Here is a 23,327-nt window from a genome sequence, read left to right as displayed (position 1 = left end):
TTTGGTATCTGTAGGGAGACTAGGGAGCTATGATACTTAACTAGGTTTCTCGACCAGAAACTGGCCCAGTTTATTTATATTCATTAACAGTGTATCAGGCATCGTGATGCCTTGGTTGCAGACGTTGTTACTTCGATACAAACTCAAAACAACAAACCTAAGCTCAGGAAAGCCACCTTTTTCGTCCCGTATCCGTTATAAATACGGTATTATCTCCAAAACTCGAGTATTGATTCAGAAACCTCATCAACAATTTTGTCTAGTTCATTTGCTTGAATTTGCACATTTGCAGAGGCGTCACGTGCTAATACATTCCTACCAAGTCAGGTTACTTACATCATCACACGTTCGGCCGATGCGTTCCTTATTCGCGTGGTCATTCACCCACTCCGATTGCCTCCAAATAAGTTTTTATCTTAGGTTTTATAATTATAAAAAACCTGTCAATGAGAATATTTGAACTGTCACAAAAAGCGGAGTAGGTGTCTTATCTGTTTTTCATTGTAACAGCCACCCAGCTTCCCATCAAGGCGGGAAGTGAACGACCTCGTAGTTTATCGCTTTCATCAGCATTCCGGTCGGACTGTGCCGTGCTGGAGCTATAATGGAAGTCGTGGGCACGTTTGTGTGGCAAAACTCAATAATATTAGGTGTAAAATGATACCCAGATCAGTCCATCTCTAGTCCGTTATTGGGTCCGGTCTGGTCTGATGATTTTAGATGCCTTATGTATTTTTCGAATTAAATTTAGGCATAAATAAGCAAAATTATTTAGACTCTTACTTAGGTAAATAAATATCAAGGAGCTTCGACCTGAAACTTGGTAAAAGAAAGCATAAAAGTGTAATGTACAAGGCTACAAGACAACACATTTTTTCCCGTAATATGTAGTTCAGTGTCCCACTGAAAATTTCATGACCTTTGGCGACATGATCGGGGTCAGCTCGTGGCACCAGCGAGTCGTGTGAAGCGGCGCAGCGACGCCTGCGCCTGCCTCGGGACCAAGATTCATATCACTAGTTTACGAGCAATAAACTCCGATGCATTGTAATGAAACAAGCGAGCTACATGTCAAGCTAGACTATTATTTATTGGTCAAATTGCCTGAGTGATTTAGGATCCGCTCAATGGTGATATATGTGTGTGTAGTCTACTGAGTTTTGATCGATCATCGGAATAGGAAAAAAAATTAAAGCCTTTAAAAAAAGCTTGTAGCTTTATTCTGAAATGCAGTTGTACTAAAACGAAAAAAATAATTGTATGCTAGGTTTAAATTAATAATTTCGAAAGCTTGTATCGCGCATGGAATTTATCATCTTTTTTCTGTTTGCGCTACAAGCTTTCGAAATTATTAATTTAAACCTAGCATACAATTATTTTTTTCGTTTTAGTACAACTGCATTTCAGAATAAAGTTTGTTTTTAAAAAAGTTTTTTTTAATATAATAATTTTATTTTACACTTTTTAGTTGTATCTCAATCTTAGAGCCCTGGAGATCATCTAGCACTAAAGTGCTCGAAAAGACAAATCCAACGAACCCAAACTCAATGAGGTTCCGCCGTTTCGTTTAGGAGTTCCTATGGCCACCTCCTGACTCCATCATCAGACCAGCTCAATGGTACCATAACATTGCATTGTCATCGTACTTACATAAGTATGCCAAATTTCAGCTCTATCGGTTGAGGAGAAGTGGTCTTTTAAATTCAGTTGCAAGATTTGTCCCACACACACTAACAAGTGAAGTCAATATAAAGCTTGTAAAAAACGTATCAAAGAGGTCCAAATCCTGTTGTAGCCGAATGAATAAGTAAGTAGAGACTCTCCCACTCTTAGGCCCAGAACAGACAGTGAAACGCAACTGCAACGAAACTGCAACTGCTAGTTACTTTTGAGTTGCATCTAAGTTTCTGCCATAGCGTCCGTTGAGAGACCACACATGACGCGACCAGTTTGAAACTTTCAGTTTCAGTTTCATTCATCAGAATCATCAGAAAGTTGCAGTTTCGTTGCAGTTGCGTTTCACCGTCTGTTCTGGGCCTTAACGTTGAACTCTACCGCTCTTGGTTCGATTCCTAGGTGGGACATAGGTATTTATGAAGACTTTCCAGACTACTGAGTACTTAGGTATGAAGAAGAATAACGGCACGTTTTATTATAATTCTTTGAACATTTATCCTTTTTATCACTTGTGGAATAAACACTAACCTACGTGGGCGCTATCTAAATAGTCCATGTTTAATATTCTAATTATAGCTAGCTAACATGCAAATGGAAATTGCAACACGAACAGGCAACCAGTGTGTTCAGTGGTTAACCCCGTTGAATAGACAGCTATTTTTACATCATTCACATACTCGTAAAGCCAAAAATACCTTTGGCGTTCACCAAACGTTAAATTTCCTGCCGGTTGAAAGAGATCCGACAGTTACAAATGGTGCATTAAGCGTCCATGGGGTTAAAGCTTAAAGCATCTTAGGGGACAAAGTTCGAAGTTGTTACGTAAGTTCCAGGGTGGAAGTGGGTCGAACAAAAGCTGTAGGGCGTATCCTAAAACAAGTTTTGTGTTGGTCTCTCTCTATGACTTCGATATTCGAAAGTAGGTTTCGACTCTTGACTATTTATCGATAGGTACCTACCTATTTGAAATTTACCCCTATCCGTTTTATGGAAGCACAATGCACAGGCAAACGTTACCTAACTACTTAGTTACTGGGCATAGGTTCAGTTTGTTGAAAAATGAAAATAACGGGAACATTTTTACCTACATTGAGGGTTTCATAATATCCTAAGTATTCCTGATGTTTTGAAACTTTTGGGAATCGTATAGTACTTAATCTTACATACTTTTTAAGCGACTTGGAATTCGACTGCTTAAAAATAAATGTCTCTCTTGCTTTAAAAGTCTGTAGAAGCTGTTAACTTTCGTAGTTAACTATGATCTGGGGGCACGGCAGTGCCCCCACCAAGTCGAGCAAAAAAGCGGCACAGCCGTACCATCCTTTTCTCGAAGCAATTCAGGCCATTTTCGACCCCCTGTATCATCGTTGGGGATAAAACTAGAAGACTGAATTTTCAGTATCCATGCAGGCATTGTAAAGACACGGTATATTTAAAATTTCATTCAATTTGAACCAGTAGTTTAAGAATTATAACGGGTCAAAGTTTCTTAATTTTGTCACTCACTGACTGACTGACTCACCGATCATCAAAATTCTAAGGCACTTCTAGCAGACCTAGATGCTTCAAATTTGGAATATAAGTAGTGTTTGGTGTATGAATCAAGGAAAAACTAAAATATTTGGGGGCACGGTAGTGCAACCGCTAAGTCTAGCAAAATTTTTCAATTTCGGTCCAGTTTTATAAATATTTAACTACTTACTTAAATAACTTTGTAATACCATATAAATATAAAGGCGCACGGTAGTGTCCCCGCCAAGTCGAGTAAAATTTTTCAATTTTGGTCCAGTTTTCTAGATACATAATTGCTGTCTACAAAATACAAAAAGAAATGAGATCCCATCAAAAACAATACTTGTCAAAAAAACCAAGTCTCGCAACTCAGTTGTTCTACGGTAAAAAGTTGTGGGATCCATGTAATACCAAGTCCAGGCCAGGAAATCTTTAACGTTTTACATAAATTATTGACTTGGCCATCGCATGAAAACACGTGTAAATTAAATTATTTAGTGCGATGGCCAAGTCAATAATTTATGTAAAACGTTAAAGATTTCCTGGCCTGGACTTGGTATTACATGGATCTCACAACTTTTTACCGTAGAACAACTGAGTTGCGAGACTTGGTTTTTTGACAAGTATTGTTTTTGATGGGATTAGGATATTCACTTATTAAGATCTATATTTCAATGTTATTCATAAAAGAAAAAGAAAAACGTACCATGTGTAATGTATTGCAGTATTATGTTACATAATAGGTATGAGGTATTGCAATTATTTTACATTTAATTAAACCTGTGATTAAACCTATTTTAGTAAGTAGGTAATCGAATCGACATTGTATTTTTCCTGTTAGCGATTGTTATAGCGATATCGTATACGTATACTTAATACCTAAGTTTTATAACTCACAGCACAGGTAAGTACCTATATGTTTAGGTAATAAATAATACTTTATAATAAACAAATATAAGAATTATAAATGAATACCACCTACTTATTTTACACGCACGCAGACCAGATGCGCTGAAATCTACATCACATGAAAAGGGCAATTACATTTTTTTTTGTAAATTACATAATAATTTAGTTACATTACGGTCACAATCATCATACCCATACAAAACGATTTATTAATATTGCGTGGAGATTGAACCCACGAACTCAGGTATGGTAGATAAGTATAGTCCGATACGCAAACCACTGCAACTTGGCCAAACATATTATTTTATTATACAATGTACCTATCTATGTAACGAGACATTAATATTTGTCGGATAAAAAAAATAATTTGAATTTGGAATAAGTATTTTTTCTTACATTATTTCGATACCTTAAACTTACTTATGTCGCACGCGCGGTGTAGGTAGACGCCTCAGGCACTTCATGTTTATTATTTTCAAGTATGACTCGACATACACCCTTATTTAGTTCTACATTATGTACAGCTCCAATCTAACCGTAGGTTTGGATGGTGTTATAATTCTTAAAAATAAACGATTGCTTACGAAAGTCTTGTCATTGCGTAGGAGGAACAAAAAGGAAGCATGAGTAAGTTTCCTGAAATTACCCATCTCTATACTAATTTACTCGAGGTTTGACCAACTCACGAGGATCTGACTAGATTAGTAGTTTTTGTAACGCACATGTTTCAGAAGTGAGTCACCAATCAAGGTTTCCTGGTCAAGTCTGGTCACAGATTAGACGAAATTGCACTGCGCTCATTCTCAATGATACAACACACAAACATTAGAAAAAACCGGTTCAACTTCGAAGGTCGGTTCGTTGGAATTCAAACACCTTGAACCTATTGTTTTCAATTGTATGTAGAATGATAAATTAAGTAATTTGTCCAATTCTGGTAACTTCTGCTAAATAAGTAATGGTTGTAAGGCCGACCTTTTGTTTTTATTCATAGTCACAGTTCTGAATAATCTGACAGATGTCTTAGCGGTGAGTTACACCACCAATTGAATATACACATGACAAATGAGTAACAGCACTCGACAGAAATAACGCAATGAATAAGACATTCATATTTAGGGTGATGTTGAAGTCCAACACCATAAGCAGAAAAGGTAGTCAGCGAAATGATTCATCAATTAAATTACGTAGTGGTTGCCGGCATCAAGAGAGTCGGCGTCGCGGGTATCTCGGCGAGGATAATCGACTTGGAATGAGCGAGAAGCAAAGTGTGGGCCGATGCCGAGTGACGCCGAGCGAGTCTGCGACGGCGTTCGAACGTGAGGCTATTTAAAACTGTGCGCAGGCCCCCTGGCGCCGAGTCTCGACTAATGATCAGTGCTGCCTTGTCTACCGTCGAGTGCGTAACAACACCGTGAACCGTGTTTACACAAGAACTATTCCGCCAGTGTTTGTTTAGTTTCAGCAGTTTCAACACTTTACATACGTGAAAATGGCTGACAGTGGTCTCAAGAGGAACATCCCCATCAAACTAGGTGACTTTTCTGTCATCGACACCGAATTCTCAAGCATCAGAGAAAGATTCGATGCTGAAATGAGGAAAATGGAAGAGGAAATGAGCAAATTCAGATCAGAACTCATGAACAGAGAAAGCAATAACTTCTTCAAGAGCACAACAAGGTATTTATTTTGAGCTTTTAAAAGTTTTGTAAAGTTTGTTATTACCTTTAAATTAATAAAATAATGAAAATTATCCCGCATTAACTAAAGTTAACAGGTTTTGATTTGATTAACTCTACTTAACCTTACCAGATAAATCTGATTGGATTAACTTATAAGATATAAGTAGGTAGAAGAACATAGCATTTGACAAAATTCGAACATAAAACAACTCAACGTGGTTGAAAGGCATGCCTGAAAAGTAATCAATATTTTTTACCAACTGAACGAACGTCATCGCCTACAAGTCAAGATTTCTCAATATAACAAGTACAGTTATTATACTTATTGAGTCAAGTTAAGTCGCAGTTATGTATAAGTTGCATTATTATTCCGATCGCAGCGGTTACGTTACCGGCCCTGTTTTCCTAAAAGGGAATCTTGAATTAATGAGCGTGAGGGTTTCGCAAGAGTGTCGCCCACTTCGGGCGACCTCGGAGGTGACTCCACGAAAGTTTATTCAAAACCCATTATTCGGGATCATTCCGCGGAACGGCATCTACTGCAGACATCTCAGTCGCGTCCATTTAAAGCGTGCAGCGATACGTAAGCCCGCGTCGGGATGATGTCATAAATAGAAATAGCGTCCGCAGCGCCGGCTCTGAGCGAGAACGTTTTGTTGCTAAAACACAGGAATGTGTGAAATTGTAAACACAATGTACAGCGTTTTACATCAACGTTACGCAATCTCCGTGAATTTATTGCCGCTGCCATGCTAACATATCACACTGCTGCGTATTATTTGAAAGCACCCACAATGTTTCACAGAAAGTTCGAAACCTTTCTACTTACAAGTTGCAACATTTTCATAAAACACGTGCAACGAATTGCTGCATTCCACTTTTGAGAATCCTTGTAGGTAGGCAGGCCTTCGCGAAAACAGGTTTACGATTATTTTATCAGCCATGGTGGGTGGTTAAAAGTTATGTTCGTGCGCGCTGAAAGCAATGTTTACAGTATGTGTACATGACCCAGTTGGAAAGAGCTGGTAATGTTTCAGGCACGAGCAGACAGGTGACGCAATCGTCACCAGTATCTATGTGCTTAGGGTTAAATAACAGTGTTAGGCGCCGGTCAATGCTAAACATTATGTGCCAAGCAAACCAATTGGAATATGACGAGAAAAGTAAACACCATGAATGAATGTCGTCATCAAATGCTTTTAGGATATTGCTCAGCAACTCTAGTGTGGGCATTTGGTGACTGGTCCGCCCATACTCTTGCAGGGTACTTGTGATTCTGAATGTGTGGGTGGAACATGATTTAGAAACAAGTGACTGTACATATTAGGCAAAGCAGCTGTTGACACAGACAAAGAAGTTAACGAGACCAAAGCGTTTTGGACAAATATGTATAATCACTCTCTGCTGTGTACTTTGACGTCATAAACTACGTATTGTTTGCATAATTAAAGAGTCTCGGCAGGCATGTTCATTTATTATGTGGGTGCTAAACAATACACGATTTAAATTATTATATTTGGCTTTGAAATTATTGTACTCGTTACATACCTATCACATAGAATATACGAGGGCTGCACTAAAAGTATCGGGAATGGAATAGTTCCACTGTTCCAGTCATATTAAAATCTATTTAATTGCAAACTCCAGGGTTTTAAAAATCGTATACCATTTATTTATTTAAAAAAAGATTCTCGGTCGTATCACAAGGTCTTGTCAAACTTGTTTAGTCGTTGAGAAAATGGAATTGACTCGAGAAAATTCAAGAGCGATGATTTATTATGACTTTTGAAGTGGTTTAACACAAAAACAGTGTGTTGACCGGATGATTTCTGCATTTGGTAATGAAGCCCCATCCAAAACCACAATTTATCGCTGGTTTATTGAATTTCAACGTGGACGTGTCAAGCTCAGTGATGATCCCCGTCAAGGTCGTCCAAAAACTGCAGTCACCTAAGAAAACGTTGATGCTGTGCGTAAGCTGATTGAAGAAGATCGACATGTGATATACCGCGAAATTCAGGCAACTTTAGACATTGGCATGAGTCAAATACAAATAATCTTGCATGAACAATTAGGTGTAAAAAAGTTGTTTTCCCGATGGATACCGCATTCGCTCTGTGAAGAGCAAAAAGCGGCTCGCGTTACTTGGTGCGTCAGAACTCTCGGGAGATTACATGCAGGATCCTCAAATGCTGTATACAACATCGTATCAGGTGACGAATCATGGATATACGCGTACGAACCCGAAACAAAAAACCAGTCACGAGTTTGGGTGTTCGAAAATGAATTAAAGCCAACAAAAATTTTTCGTTCACGGAGTGTTGCAAAAAAATGGTGGCCACGTTTGTCTCCAAAACCAGCCATGTTGCGACTATTCCTCTTGGGGGACAAAGAACGGTTAATGCAGATTAGTATGCTAGCATTTGTTTGCCACAGGTCGTTTCTGAACTCCGTAAAGAGAACTGCAACCGCCGCATCATCCTCCATCACGACAATGCGAGTTCTCACACCGCGCACTGAACAAAAGAGTTTTTAGAGCAAGAAAACATTGAATTATTAGTCCATCTGCCGTACAGCCCCGACCTAAGCCCTAATGATTTCTATACATTCCCTAAAATTAAGAATAAATTGCGTGGTCAGAGATTTTCATCACCTGAAGAAGCTGTGGAAGCCTACAAAACGGCCATTTTGGAGACCCAAACTTCCGAATGCAATGGTTGCTTCAATGATTGGTTTCGTGTATGGAAAAATGTGTCAATGTTCGCGGTGAATACTTTAAAAAGCAATAAATACATTTTTAAATAGTAACGTTGTTTCACTTCCTTGATTCCCGAAATTTTCAGTGCCGCCCTCGTAATTTATATTGTTTATTATACATACAAATTGTAAGGCATACAACTTCAAATGACTGCTTACAAATAAATATGTAGGTATATTTTGAATATTAAATATTTTTTCAAATTCACGCAATATTTTTATTTATCATGCATTATAATTAAATAATTGAATAAATAAATACTTTAGTATTTATGGATTATTAATGTAGGTAATTGCTTAAATTAACGTATTCTAGTAATAATTTATTCTAGTAGTAATTATTTATTATTCACATTAGGTACCAATTAAATTATTATAAAATACGTTTCTACTGTTTGATTAATATGATTTAAATTGAATTAATAACAGTAATTTCATTGCCTAAAACTAATGCAAATAAGATAATTAAAATACTCGGCTTTACATTTTGGTATCAACTTTTAATTCCTATAATCAATAAACAACAAATTGGCCAATATAAGAGCTTTATAAAACTAACAACAAATATTGCTTTTTGCATGTCTTACAATTTCGAATCTGTTTCCTCCGGAGGAGTAACCAAGTCATCAGAGAGGTAAATCTAAAAGTATCGATGCACTTCAGTAATCGTATATTATATCCTATAATATTATCTGCATGTATTTGTGTATTAGTGCTGATGTTTATTTAGCATTTGATATGTAACTATCCGCTTCTTATATGTAATTATCTAAAAATTACTAATCACTATTTTATAACTAACGTATCTTTATTTTTTGAAACTGCGGTGATGGGTAGGTAGTGGGTTAGGTAAATTATATTTATTTAAAGAAATAAAATGTCCATGTTTATGACTGCAGCATTGAGCTGTAAGGAAAATAAATAAACCGATTTTACGATCAATATCTGTAGAAGTCTGCTGCAAACGAAATTGCAGTATTTTTCAGGTTACATTGAATTTCTTGGCGCGGCTGTTTACTGGTTTTAAATCGCTCATGATATCACATTTATTCTTACACAAAAGAATGCAATGACACAAAAAATGAAGGTACATTTGAAAGTTCTCATTTTATACCTGCGTGCGAATAAAATTGCAGGTATACAGCTACGGTATTCATATAACTACAGACTTAAACGTGAGACAGTTAATTCTTGGATTTATTTATTTTCTCACGTGCACATTTAAGACTTAAATTATATGACACCAAGAGAACTAAGTAGGTAGTTAAATGCTTATCTAGAGGACGTTTGCAAATGCAAATTATCTTTTTTTATATGTCTGCCTGCTGTATCTGTCGTTTACTTTAGAAATGCGGCCAAAATACAATTTCTTCTTACAGTTATTTAGTAAAATATTTTGAAATTGGAAAACATACTCATTTCACCCTTGAATGCCAAAAATTAATTGATGAGTGCAATAGTAACATTTATTTGAAATGTAGAGTTGTTTTTCATGATTGAAACACGAATAAAGTAGAAAATACATGGCATTTTGCCTGCTACTGACAATTTAGGTGACCTTTCGCGAACGATAAGTACATAATCGGTAACAAATTACATTGGTAAGTAATGCCCACCTACTATGATATCGATGAGCTCATTTGTTGACACTGGCCTTGTATCTCATTCATGGGCATGACATCAGCTGTTGTATGATAAATCTATTGCAGATGCGGAAATATTTGCAAATCTATACAAATCCATCGAAATATCAATGCATAAAACATGCAAAGATTGCGAAAATCGAGTTTGCCCGTTAGATTTTATGGCCATCCTTATTTATAGAAGATAAAATGTAAATTCGGATTCCACTTCTATTGGGGCTTTCCATCCAAACTGTTTATGCTAAATAAAACACACTCTTGAATACATATTTAAGTAGTTAGGCACAATTATTAATCCAGTTAAAAATGAGTTTCACTGTAGTTGGCAGGTTTCAATCAATTCTGTTATGATTTCACTGTCTAGACCGACGGCGTGTCGTTCAGCCACAGCATTTAGTGAGGCTTGCGCAAACCAATTAAACTTTAATGCATCATAAACATGGACTTTAGCGTTTTGCATGTCAGTATGTGTATGTAAAATACCTTCTCATTATTTTTTGCAAAGAGCAATTTGTATGTTATGTTTAGGAATTTTATGAACATAATAAAAACTGTATACAAAAAATAAACTCGAACTGCTATTTGAAATTATTACTTGGTTTACTGTAATTTTTGCAATGGAATGGCGTATATTTCGTAGTAATGTACAGTGTTCGTAAAAGGATTGAATATTTCGAGGGTTGAAATCATGAAAAATGCATGCATGAAGTGTTAAATCACGATCTTTCACTTATAATTTAATAACGTCGGTATTATGCAATACTTCTTAAACACAAACTGAAGAATAACATGTTCTAACAATATGTAATCTCACGATGCACAAAAATAAATGTCTTATGTATAATCTCAAGGTGAAACCGTCTTGAGTTCACGAAGTGCAAGAAAATGTGATTAGCACTGGGGTTATTAGCAATAACTAATTAAATTTAATACTCGTACAATGTTATGTGACAGGATTTAAGCTCATGTTCATATTAGCTTGTCAAGATTTGATCTTTACCAAATTATGTTAAGCGTTAGATAATGATTTTGTAACATTATTCATTAGTAAAATTAATGTGATAATTATTGCAGCGATATTTATCTATTAATAGTTTATCAACAAAAATTTTGCCAGTCAAATATGAACACGAGCCGAAATCCGTTCGGTGTTCCGCAGGTTCTATTGTATGTCCAATACTGTAACCTATTGGTATGTATTATAAATTGCCATTTATGATATCTTCAGCTCCACTACATCGTCACAACACAGCGACAGCAGACAGTTGGCAGAGCCCAGCCACTGGGACAGCCTGAACTCCCCCCTGATCCAGGATGAGGGTGACGGCAAATCACTAAAACTCCGTTTCGACGTCAGCCAGTACACACCCGAAGAAATCGTCGTCAAGACCGTTGACAACAAACTATTGGTGAGTTTATCGAGATCATTTTAGTCTATAAACAAAATAACCATGAACTCGTTAATTAATTGAAGAAGATAATAATTGTTATCTTGGTGTAAGTAGATTAATTAAAACAAAAAATGCGAAAATAACGCGCCAAAAACGGATGTTTACGTGTTTTGGTTTAAAGTTAATAAACGCTCAGTACATTTAATTTAAAAACGAAACACAACCCCTACTTTGACGATAAAATGTCACCTTTTTACTATGTCGACACAGTCGCTATTCAGTTTCGTTTCGGTCTAATGAAGATTAATTATCCGCAAAAAATAATGAATCTATTTATAAGTATACGTAATTGTAAAAAAATATTGGCTCAAACTTGCCGGCGCCGGCAAAATGCCAAGCAACGTTCACAATCGCTTTTGTGTACGCAGTTTCGATTTTTATTGGGGTTGACGAATGTCTGTTCAGACATGCAAAAATGTTGGGCGCAGGCGATTAGAATCCGTATAATGGAGGTCGCGATTGTGTTTTATTTTAGCGATTATAATAATCAATATTCTTGGCCATTTTACACTGCACCATTTAGTCCCAAACTAAAGCTTGTACAGGCACGAAGTGAATGGATACTTTTTCGTTGGAGTTTTAAGTTAATTGCAATGGAATACTTTGCATTGTGCATTTATTTGCTCGTGACTGTATTATGGTTACCAGACAACGGATAAAGACATACTAAAATACTTTTTTTTACCTTTTTCCAGGTGCACGCGAAACACGAGGAGAAGTCTGACACAAAGTCCGTCTACAGAGAGTACAACCGCGAGTTCCTGCTGCCCAAAGGCACCAACCCTGAGGCCATCAAGTCCTCGCTGTCCCGGGACGGAGTGCTCACCGTGGAGGCGCCTCTCCCTCAGCTCGCCATCACCGATAGGAACATCCCCATCCAGAAACACTGAGCCACTCACCAGCGAACACGGCCGCAGCTATTCCATACTGTTAATAATTTATTTTAATTTACGTCTTATTATTACTGTAAGGAGTATTCGCGATATTCTCATCTTTATCTAGAATCTTATAGAGAATCTCAAAATTGATTAACACTTATTTGTTATTGGTCAATTACTGAGCTATTTCATCATTCATTGTAGAGCACAGTTGCGTCTCGCACTGTTCACGTTGAATGTTGCTTTAGTGACATTGCTTTCACTGTGATTGTTAGGAGTTTGTGCATTCATTAATGCATTTCCCGATATTATTTTGGATATTCCGTTTGTAGGAAAGGATTTAGAAAAATTAGTAATATATCATGTGATTGTTTCGTTAAGAACACGAGATGTTAATAGATAAAACGAATGGCCTAAGAGCTTACAACGTGTTCATTGATATTATATTGTGCAATTTGTATTTGGTGTGAAAAGTAATTATTCGTAAAATTGGCTATGACAACGACGATTGGAAGTGTCTTAATTGTAGGTAAATATTAAGCCCATTTTTGCTTAACACAACCTGCTGCCAGCAGCGATAACAGCCTGTTTCGATACACAAATTTAACAGCTTTTAACTTGATACACATTTATATTTTAGTACAAACAGTTGTTACGAACGTTTTAAATGTCAATAAAACATAAAAAACCAAGCTACTGTTATTATTTAAAACATCCAGCGATTAACGGTATATCTACCTCACCGACGGTTAGAACGATTTGGAATAATAAATAAGTCCTAAAATATGCAACATAAACGCTGTAGGTAGGTAACAAAATTTAAATAACATGACATTTAATCTGGCTGAAGTTTAATCATGAATTTTTGAAAGTCATTGCAGATTAAATGCAAAGTAATAAAAAACTAAATTATACAAAGAAATAAACATGTAATGATTGTTCATACAAAAGAATTTGTTACCTACTTACTTTTTGTTACAAAGTTAATCACTTGTTCACTCAACAGTCCGAAAACCCAAAATAAGTAAATAATGTACCTAACGATTACAACAAAGATAAAAAGTATAATTATGGACACAGGCACCCAATTAACAAGTAAAGAAATAGAAAGTATACTTACCCACAATAGGTACCTATCTACTATAGAAATCAATAGGACGAAGCTCACGAAGGAGAAATACAACTTTTTGGATGTAAGCTATTATCCAACTGTTTTTCGACACACGTCAAAGCAGGTATATTTATTCAGAACTATCCGTAACAGTCTATACAGGGTGAAGGTACTGTTAATACTGTAGATAGATTTTACTCCAAGAAAATATTCTATTATATTTTGATTCCCGGGTGTGGCAAGCGAATTTTTGGAAATCGTCGAGTTAAANTCCATACGTAAGCCGTGGTCGGCGTTTAGGCAAGGTTCGATGTCCGAAAGTGAGCCATTGGTCATTGGTTGAGTGAGATTCGTAGTTCGAGAGTATGCCAGGGTCATCGGGAAGGGAAGCATCGAGGACCATGGTCAAAAAAATAAAGTCGTCAAAAGGGAAACTTATACAACACTCTTCTGCTTTTATTTTGGCAAAGACTTGGTTTTGAGAAATAAACAACACTCACGATGAAAAATACAAAACAAAGCGAATGACAGGACAGATAACAGCTGTGACAATATTTTCAGTGTTGCCATGCTAATAATGTGGTGATGAATAAAAATAATCGATATAAAAATCGATAGTATTTTTTGATGACTCGAAATAAGGTGTATAATAAGGTGTGTGTGAAATAAGGTTTCATTTAGTTATTTAAATATTTTTGGTAGTGTTATTGGAATATTAAAAACGTTTTAAAAATGTCATTTTAATGAATACGTATTTAAAAAAATACTACTTGTCATAGTCGAAAAACAATCGATATGAATCGATTCTTACCGATAAGATTCATTTTGGCAACACTGAATTGAGTGTTAAAGACAGGAAGTTGTAATTATCACTTAAAGTACTATTTAAAAAGGATTTTTATAAAGGCAAATTGATACAAAGTTACACTAAGTGAATACTTTAAAAATTGATTAAAAATTTTTGGCAAATTCATATTTTCATTAGCAGCTTGTCCACGCCAGGCCAGAAATGAACATTGTCCTTTGCTATCCACAGTATTATGAGTACTTTCCCTTCAGGTGGCATTACAACATTCCACCCTATATATACTACACATACGACGCCCATCAACCGTAACTATCGCTATACAACAATACCTGCTAAATACCAATGGCCATTGTTTCCCAAGTGGATTACGAAACAAAGGGTCGGATACTACTGCAATTAGAACTAAGCGAGTAGCTACTACGATGTTTGAAAGTGAAACTAGATAATACATACAGGGTGTTTTTATGGTTGATCAAACAAAAAGGATTGATTCTACTTGTCAAACGCAACAACGGACCGAAGATAACAAACAAATTCCATACAAATTGTCATCAACCATCAGTCAGTATGGAGACGTTTCATCAATTAGTTAATTCGGATATTGGTCCTGTGTGAAAAGCAATTTTATTCGAGTAATACAATCATTCCTTTTATTTGAGCAAGTCTAAAAAACATTCTGTATAAAGAGAACTAAATAGTACCTATTTAGGATTTTTGCTTTAAAGCGATACTTGAATCTACGATCTCCCGTGCCTTGCGACTTTTTTTGACCAACCGTTTGAGTGTGAAGGTTAAACAAGAGCATAACTAAAGCAAGTCTGAAAGACTTCGATTCAATGGATCAGAATTAATAGTGTAAAATATTTGAGACTAATTGAAATTGCACAACCAATGACGATTAATGAAATAATACAAAACAACAATAATAACATTGAGGCGACAATAGCTGAACAGTTTCGGTAGTTGTCGGATTGGACCATCGATTCGATACTCAATTATTGCATGACCATTGACCGTCAATGGAGGAGCACTAGGTATATGTAGTAGCGATCTTCATCAGTGAGGGACCGAGGAAGAAGAATTTACCATCAATGTCTCTAGTATGATCCCCGTCGGCTGCTGAAAATTTTGGGGCTCTAGGAATATTGCTTGAGATTTCAACTGACTGATATGAAAACTACAAAAAAGCCACATAGCTTCAGCTTGATGTGCCGTTTTTCGTACAAATTCGTAAGAAAAACGGGAATGCTGTATTAACATTTCAATTAAGACAAGACAAATAACTTTATAGTTATGGAAATACTCGTGGGTCTGTAAATTAAGGCCAGTAACGATTGTCAATATTTAAAACTTTAAATAGAATAGCATCCACATGAGGTCATCGACAAATTAAATTCATGACTGTCAACGCGTCATTTTTTATGTCGGTGCGCTGACGCTCCTCGCTAATTACGACTGACACGGCCGCATTATTAATAATAGTCGAAATTACTTTGTAGCGACATCATGTAATGAATTTCTAACAAATCTTAATTAACGCCGAAGGGAATCCTGATCCTGTGCCAAATGGATTAGACAAAAATAACTGACAAGGTCGGCTGTTTGATATGTGCAAGCAAACGACAGTCATAATTTTCAATCTCCCGGTTACATCAGTGCGGTGCATCTCGTAAGTTGAATGAATTATTGTCGGAGCGATGGGTGTGGTGAGTAACGAATTGTGCGAATATTAGGTCAAATGAACGCATCGCCAGTTTTAACTGTGACTACAGCGTTCATTATGCTTGAATTTCTGGGAATAACCGTCTGTTGCATTGTTTTTTGTACTTCAAAGCTATTTAAAAGGACTTCAAAGTTAAATTGATGTTTTTATTATACTGTTAATAATGTTCTTGTTTAAGAAGAACAAACTTAGTTACACATAGCTCACAAATAGATTCTTAGCAGGAATATAATGATGCAATGCAGCATCATACAATATTCCTTAATTGGTGCGATCACGATAATAATCTTAATAAATACAGTGTAATTTTTATAATAGATCAAACAACAGAGGTTGACTTTACTGCTCAAATACAACAACTTTTCCAGCAGGTACAATATCTAAAATAAAAATGTTCAGACTCCATACTAAATAAATGACTGATTGCTAATGACAATTTACATATTTATAATATGGAAAGCTTATATTTTTTTTAAATATTTGAACTCCGGTTAATTTGAACAGTAGAAGCAATCCTTTTTGTTAGATCTGGTATAAAAATGACACTCTGTATAAGTCGCTGCTGAAACGCAACTCACGCATCATCGATATGTCTCAAAATCACCCTGACACTTACAATTAATTTAAATTAAAAGTTTATAAAATTTAAATGACAAGATTCTTTTTGAAAAATATAATAGAAAAACAATAACGAGAACAGTACCTATCTATTTCTTTAAAAATGTTGAAATGAAGGTCTTGGCGTGGTACGCTAGCAGTCCCAGAGAGCAGACGAAGAACGCCTCGGTCGCGTAGCCCGCAGCTATCTCCTGCAGAGTCTTCTCTTTGATGAGATCCGCTGGTTGAGGGTTGTTTTTGTTTATCTGAAAGCATTTTATTGTCCTTGATAATGGAAATGGGGAAAGTTATGGGTAAACTTCGCCCGCGTGGAATTTTTAAGTTTTTTATATAACCTATGACACTCAGCAATAATGTGGCTTTCTATTGATGAAATAATTTTTAAAATCGTTTCAAACACACAAACTTTACCTCTTTATAATATTAGTATAGATTCAATGATGTTCAATCATAGGTTTAGTACCTAGTTGTATTCTACTAAGTTGGTATTCTATTTTCTTACGAGGTAAATGGAGAGGGATAGGACTACTTTAAAACTGGCACTTGGGAGGAAGAATGTGTTAGTTACAATAACTCGTGGCTCCGTTTCATTGGGCTCCGAAGGACACCCGACGGGTTTTAGTGGGTAAGTCCCGCCCTTCTGGCGGGGAGAGTCCCACATAACCCACTGGCCGTCATCATTCGCAAAGCATTTGCCGACGTAAATAAGTGCACAGCGCTATGTTGTAATTTCAGGTATTATTACGGCTTGTGACTGATTGCGATTAGTTACGCTTTAGGCCTCATTAATACAAAGGTGCCGTTTTTCATTTTAGATGTAAGGGCAGGTAATATTAGACTGGAAACCACTGGAAAATTGCAAAATACGGGCAAGAAAATGAGGAGATAAGTACCTTAGTAAGCACATTTTTAATAACTTTAACCTCGCGTCTAATACTATTGATGTTGGTCAACATCTTTTTGGCAGCAGTCTTCATTTTGAGAAGGAGCGGTGAGTCGGGAGGCTCAAATTTAATTTGATTTTGAATCTTGTTGTATTCCCGTAGGACATATTGTAGAGTAGCGTCCAAAACATAAATTTGCTGTAGGTGGGAGCCCAATGATGTTAGGCAGTCTATTACACTGAAAATAAGTAGTTGTAAATTAATTTGTGATGTGCGTGGGAGTTGATGCAAGTGATAGATATATTATGACATCAAAATTAAAGCTTCCGTTGCTTAAAATGCGAACATCGAATTCGTGACATAATATGATGTAATCCTACCAATTTGGTAGCAAACAGAATATTAAATACGGATTGGAGAACACATAGGGATGATGACTGGGTAATGAAATCGAAATTCTATTTAGTCCGTTAGACAGATAATAAAAAAATTGTGGACACATATTTTTTAATTTTTTTCATAATAGAATAATTAATTACAGTATATTGAGTTGAAATTTCGCGTGACGTCACTTTTGAGTAAAAAATCTACTCAAGCGTGACGTAACGCGCCATTTCAACTCGATGTAGCACTGTTATTATAATAATGAAAGAAAATAAAAAATATGAGTCTAATATTTTTTAATTATCTGTCTGACGGACAAATAATTGAAATTTTGTCATCTAGCCTATTCAGTTTATAGTACAAGCAACAACTAAAACTTGTTACAACATTACCGGTGTTACAACTCGATTTGAGTTAACTGCGCACCTGGCAGACGTGACGTCACATCGACGCTCTGGTACGGACGAAGCGAACGCGGGGAGGTGTTCGGTAAGTGGGAGGGATAGTCGCATTCCAGCAAGGTGCGCAGTTAGCTTAATCGGGTTGTAAGAATCTATGTTTTATATTACAACTAGCGGCCGCCAGCGACTTCGTACGCGTGAATCCCGTTTTTCCCGCTAATTCCCGTTCCCGTGGGAATTGCGGGAATTCCTTTCTTAGTGCACCTCTACGGTACCTAAGCTACGTCCCTGCCAAATTTCAAGTGCCTACGTTTAGCCGTTTAGGCTGTGCGTTGATCTGTCAGTCAGTCAGTCAGTTTCTCCTTTTATATATTTAGAAATGTACATTTTTTTAAATACTCACGTAAAATGTTCAACTTTGCGCGCATATAAACCAGAAACAGCATTTAGCTTCCAGCCTCTTACATGAAAATTGTGCAGACCTATCCTCAATCTTTGGCGTTCGTATGGCATGTCAACGCCTAGTTTGATCATGTCATGTTCTTCCATGAGCAAAAAGGTTTTCAAATCCATTCCACTGGCTTCAATCAATGGTGTTAACCTTTCACAGCTCATTCCATAGAGAAGATGTCTGATTTCACAAGCATAATTTGGCCTGTAATGGGAAGAGATATAGCCTTAATTTTTGAATAAAAAACTTATGAGAACACACATAAAATTTTAAGAGAAGATCAAAATCTATACAGGATGTCTCAAAAATACTTCGCCAGATGCACATTGGAGATAGCTATAGACTTTATAGTAAAAGCTCTATTTTATATGTATTGGGTATATAATAGTAATGGGTAGTAAAATTAGTATAGTTAGGGTATTTTAATGATTCAATTTACTTAAAATACTTGCAATTTTTAGAACACTGGCACTGTTTAGTAAGTGAAGAATTAAATTATACAATGTGACCCATTGGTGAGTGATCAAACAAAAAGGATTGATTCAACTGCTCAAATGCAACAACTTATCCCAAGAATCCTTTTGTTTGATCACCTACCAATGGGTCACATTGTATTTAAAGAAATAAAAATACAAGTGTTGTTCACATACTTATCTCCTTTTTTAATTCCTGGGTAAAAATCAAACCAGGACCTAATATGATCGATGTCTGTACTGCAATATTCAACTACATCAGACGTGTCCTTTTGCATGTGTTTATTAAAAATTTCAATGACATTTACATGGTCATGTGACATAGCAATATCCAAAGCTGTCCGACTTGATTTGTCAACTTCGGTAAGCCTTGCACCGTTAGCTATAAGCATTTCTAAGATTTCAGGCTGATTATGGTGAGCTGCCCAGAATAATGCCTGTGGAAAACTTTTTAAGGTGAGATTTGGTCTATTAGCACTACTGTTTAGCGTATTTAGTACCTGTGCACCCACGTTTTTTAAGCAACAGATGCAATGCTAAACCATGTTACAAACGCAAACAAACTGCTCTGTAGGAAATACGCGCGCATTTAAAAAACGTGGTGTTCACAGGCTGTAACAGCCCTTGTGCAAAACTTAATGAGAAGGCAGGAACATATGAAATTAATGGTCACTAAACTACCCAATGGATGCTATGGTATTATAACTAACCCCTTTAGCACTTTATTAAATGTATTAACAGTTAAAGGGGCAAAAATTACTCAATAAAATTGGCAGTGAATTTTTTTTTACGTTTGCACTATTTCAAATACAATATAAAATTAACTGCTTCTTGCAATGCAGCATAATATGGATAAATATAAAGAAAAATTTAATTCTAAGACTGCGGCGCTGGGGGTGAAGTATTTTTTATTTTGTAAATAGTTTTTATAATTAGTAATTTTTTAATTTTAGTTTTTAAGTCATTTTAAGTTAATGTAAGTATTATTATAAAATTTATTCTCGAATAAAAACATGAAAACAGAGCTCAGCTGCCACAGATTGTGTATCTAAGTTTTAAAGTGAACCAACATTAAATTCCATGAAATGAATCACCGAATTGAGTGCTTTTCTTGCCTTGACAAAACGTGCCTTTATTCTAGCAGCTAAACAATAACTATCAACTTCAAACAATGTTTTATGCAAACAATTTTTTTTACTACTATTAAGCAAACATTTCTACTGTACTTACTGTCCAACCTTGTTGGTCTCTCATTTCTATGTTGACGTTTTCTCCTAGTAATTTTTCAACTACTGCAACAAACCCGCTACCTATGGCACGCATGAGTGGAGTTTGTCCGTACTTATCACCAATATTCAGGATACAACCTTTATCTATTAATCTAGTTATTATGTAATAAATTGTGTCTTTATTTGCGCTACTATTTGAGCAAGCTGCCATAACAGGAGTGACGGAATCTGAAACACATCATTTCTAGAATCAAATATTGTTAGACTTGAATATAAAACAGATATAATTATTTTATATGCAACAATACTTTATTAATTATAAAAACTGAATTTTTATTAATTATCATGTCATCTTTATTTATGAAAGGCTAGCTCCACACTCTCATTTTCTTACCAGCATGTAAGTTAGGGTCAGCGCCTTTTTCTAATAAGAGATCCACAATTTTGTCCTGTCCGTGGAAGCAGGCGTGCATTAATGGAGTCCATCCACTATCCAACTTTAAGTTCACATTATTGTGCAAATCTGAAATTATTTAGTGTAAAAATTATCAAAAATTGCTGTTTTAAGAGTGTGTTCAAAGAATCCCAACTAATATTATAAATGCGAAAGTAACTCTGTCTGTCTGTCTGTCTGTTACGCTTTCCCGCTTAAACCTCGCAACCGATTTTGATGAAATTTGGCATAGAGATAGTTTGAGTCCCGGGAAAGAACATAGGATAGTTTTTATCCCGGTTTTTGAAACAGGGACGCGCGCGATAAAGTTTTTCTGTGACAGACAAAATTCCACGCGGGCGAAGCCGCGGGCGGAATTCATAATATAAATGGAAATTACGTACCACAAGTGACGATTTTCTCAACTTCTTTGACATTCCCATTGATAATAGCGGTTTGTAAGGTATTTTCAATAGTTTTACGTACACTTACTTGTGGCACATGATATTTCCTTGCCTGAAAAATGAGTACAAGTCTAGGTCATGAATGAACCCCTGGATTTACTTACTTCTCAATTTAATCACACAATATCAACCGGTAAGTATGTGATAGATGTTAGGAAATGTGTATTGGAAGTACGGAATATTACAAATCTAATGGCTTTATAAAGTAAATCATACCATTAAAGTATTTGGACAAATCTTTGAATTAGTAATGTTATTAGAATATTATTATTATACGTGATCGTGCATATTTCGAGCTAGGTACTGTTTCAACAGAATCAGATGAAAGTTAAATGAACAATTCAGTAAAATCAGCAATTTGGTAGACTTGAACGTTACGAACCGGCTTTTCATAGAATCCATAATCATCACTGTCCGAGTCTTCATCCGATAATCCTGCAGGTCTAAAATTTGCCATGATGTTATTCTATTTACTAAAGAAATGGAATTTATATTTTTGAGTTTATTTTCAAACATTCCAGCTTTCTTCAATTTCACTCATCACTGACATAGAGAAAAGTCACAGATATGATCTGTGAGAAAAGTAATACATAGGAAATAGAGAACCCTCTCTGTCAAATTTTTGAGCCTACTAATTGATAGCCTGGTGTTAAATTCCCTGTACTTAACCTACGTACGTAACCAATACGTAACGCTCACATACATACATAGTACACGCACACATACATACATAAAGTCCACGCACACATACACACAGTTCACGCACACATAGGCCCTCATAACCTTCAAAGAATTATTGTTTTTATGATGTACAATGTAGAATTTTTTCAAATCCATTATTTTGAAAATATTTATCTTTATGGTGTACGTATTTTCAAAACAATGTATTTGGAAAAATTCTACATTGCACATGGAAATGCAAATAAGTAAACAAAAACTTTTGAATTTAATAATTTTACTTTATTTATGAACACACATAATATTATACACCAAAAGCGTCTTTTCGCAAAGTTTTCAACACTAAACACAGAACACAGCACATTGAGAAAACTCAGATCACTTGTGAACATAACAGAAAGTTTCTTCGCGATTCACGAAGGAACGAACAAAACTCCGATGAACCAGAACAGCAGCAGGTACGAAGGAATGAACTTGAATTTGACTCGACTCTTCAATACTTTAATAGGGCCACAGAACTCATAAACGATGGCTAAGAAAACAATAATGCATTCAATTCAACCTAACAAAAACAACACCGGCCATTTTGGAGGAAAAACAAAGTTGCCATATGTTAAATAGTAATTTCTACTACTCTATTATGTAAATTATAACAAAAATGTCAATGTTCAGTTTTAAATTAAAACAAATTAATTTCATTTAAAAAAAGTTTTCACATTGTAATTAACAATATTCTCAAATATATTTTAATTAAGAAAAAAATGAAAATATGAAGGAAACAGGAGCAGCGACATCTAGAGCGTTTTAGGGTAGTTAAAAAGTATTTGAATTTATTCACCGATGTCGCTGTTTGGAAGCAAGTTTCACTTCGATGACCGTTGTATGGAAGTTTCTTCACCCTGATCACTGACATCAACTGACATCAGACATGACATTGTCACATTTGGTTGTTGTTGACAATTGTCAATTGACAATATCGGTTTAAAAAGAACCAATCACATTCGATTTAGTGAAAAGCCGTCCAATGACGTGCTTGAATTAATTAGACAAATTTTGAACACCAATGAAATCAAAGCAGGCAATTTGACAAGTAGATTCCATAGACAAACTATTGGTGACAACTTGATTTTTTTCACAGAAGTGCAAAGAAAGCGTTGGAAC

General features: G+C 35.8%; 2 protein-coding genes across 3 annotated transcripts; one reads left to right on the top strand and one right to left on the bottom strand.

Moving 5' to 3' along the window:
* Nucleotides 1–5,354: 5,354 nt before the first annotated feature.
* Nucleotides 5,355–13,201, top strand: Hsp21.4 (heat shock protein hsp21.4). 2 transcript variants are annotated; one of them, XM_028311954.1, is made up of 4 exons: nt 5,409–5,778; nt 9,118–9,171; nt 11,409–11,589; nt 12,327–13,201. In XM_028311954.1, exons 1-4 carry the CDS (start codon nt 5,591–5,593, stop codon nt 12,519–12,521), a joined length of 618 nt encoding a protein of 205 aa, XP_028167755.1. In that variant the 5' UTR covers nt 5,409–5,590; the 3' UTR covers nt 12,522–13,201. The 2 variants fall into 2 exon arrangements, with proteins under 2 accessions (XP_028167756.1, XP_028167755.1); XM_028311955.1 differs by lacking the exon at nt 9,118–9,171 and having other exon boundaries at nt 5,355–5,778.
* Nucleotides 13,202–16,800: 3,599 nt separating this feature from the next.
* Nucleotides 16,801–22,031, bottom strand: Gasz (ankyrin repeat, SAM and basic leucine zipper domain-containing protein 1). The gene is made up of 8 exons (XM_028311971.1): nt 21,871–22,031; nt 21,429–21,540; nt 20,986–21,114; nt 20,593–20,819; nt 19,540–19,799; nt 18,842–19,093; nt 17,663–17,891; nt 16,801–17,014 (listed from the first exon to the last, which is right to left on the bottom strand). Exons 1-8 carry the CDS (start codon nt 21,943–21,945, stop codon nt 16,859–16,861), a joined length of 1,440 nt encoding a protein of 479 aa, XP_028167772.1. The 5' UTR covers nt 21,946–22,031; the 3' UTR covers nt 16,801–16,858.
* Nucleotides 22,032–23,327: the final 1,296 nt, after the last annotated feature.

Source organism: Ostrinia furnacalis, unplaced genomic scaffold (assembly GCF_004193835.3).
Source record: "Ostrinia furnacalis isolate ACB-3 unplaced genomic scaffold, ASM419383v2 OfSCF3663, whole genome shotgun sequence".
Lineage (NCBI taxonomy): Eukaryota > Metazoa > Arthropoda > Insecta > Lepidoptera > Crambidae > Ostrinia > Ostrinia furnacalis.
This window is presented reverse-complemented; position numbering and strand designations above follow the sequence as displayed.

Coding starts and splice junctions, on each gene's coding strand:
- Hsp21.4 (XM_028311954.1), top strand. CDS start 5,591: ATGGCTGACAGTGGTCTCAAGAGGAACATCCCCATCAAACTAGGTGAC. Junction 9,172..11,408: donor GTAACCAAGTCATCAGAGAG/GTAAATCTAAAA, acceptor TGATATCTTCAG/CTCCACTACATCGTCACAAC. Junction 11,590..12,326: donor CCGTTGACAACAAACTATTG/GTGAGTTTATCG, acceptor ACCTTTTTCCAG/GTGCACGCGAAACACGAGGA.
- Gasz (XM_028311971.1), bottom strand. CDS start 21,945: ATGGCAAATTTTAGACCTGCAGGATTATCGGATGAAGACTCGGACAGT. Junction 21,541..21,870: donor ATGGATTCTATGAAAAGCCG/GTTCGTAACGTT, acceptor CTCATTTTTCAG/GCAAGGAAATATCATGTGCC. Junction 17,892..18,841: donor CGCAAAGTTGAACATTTTAC/GTGAGTATTTAA, acceptor ACTTATTTTCAG/TGTAATAGACTGCCTAACAT.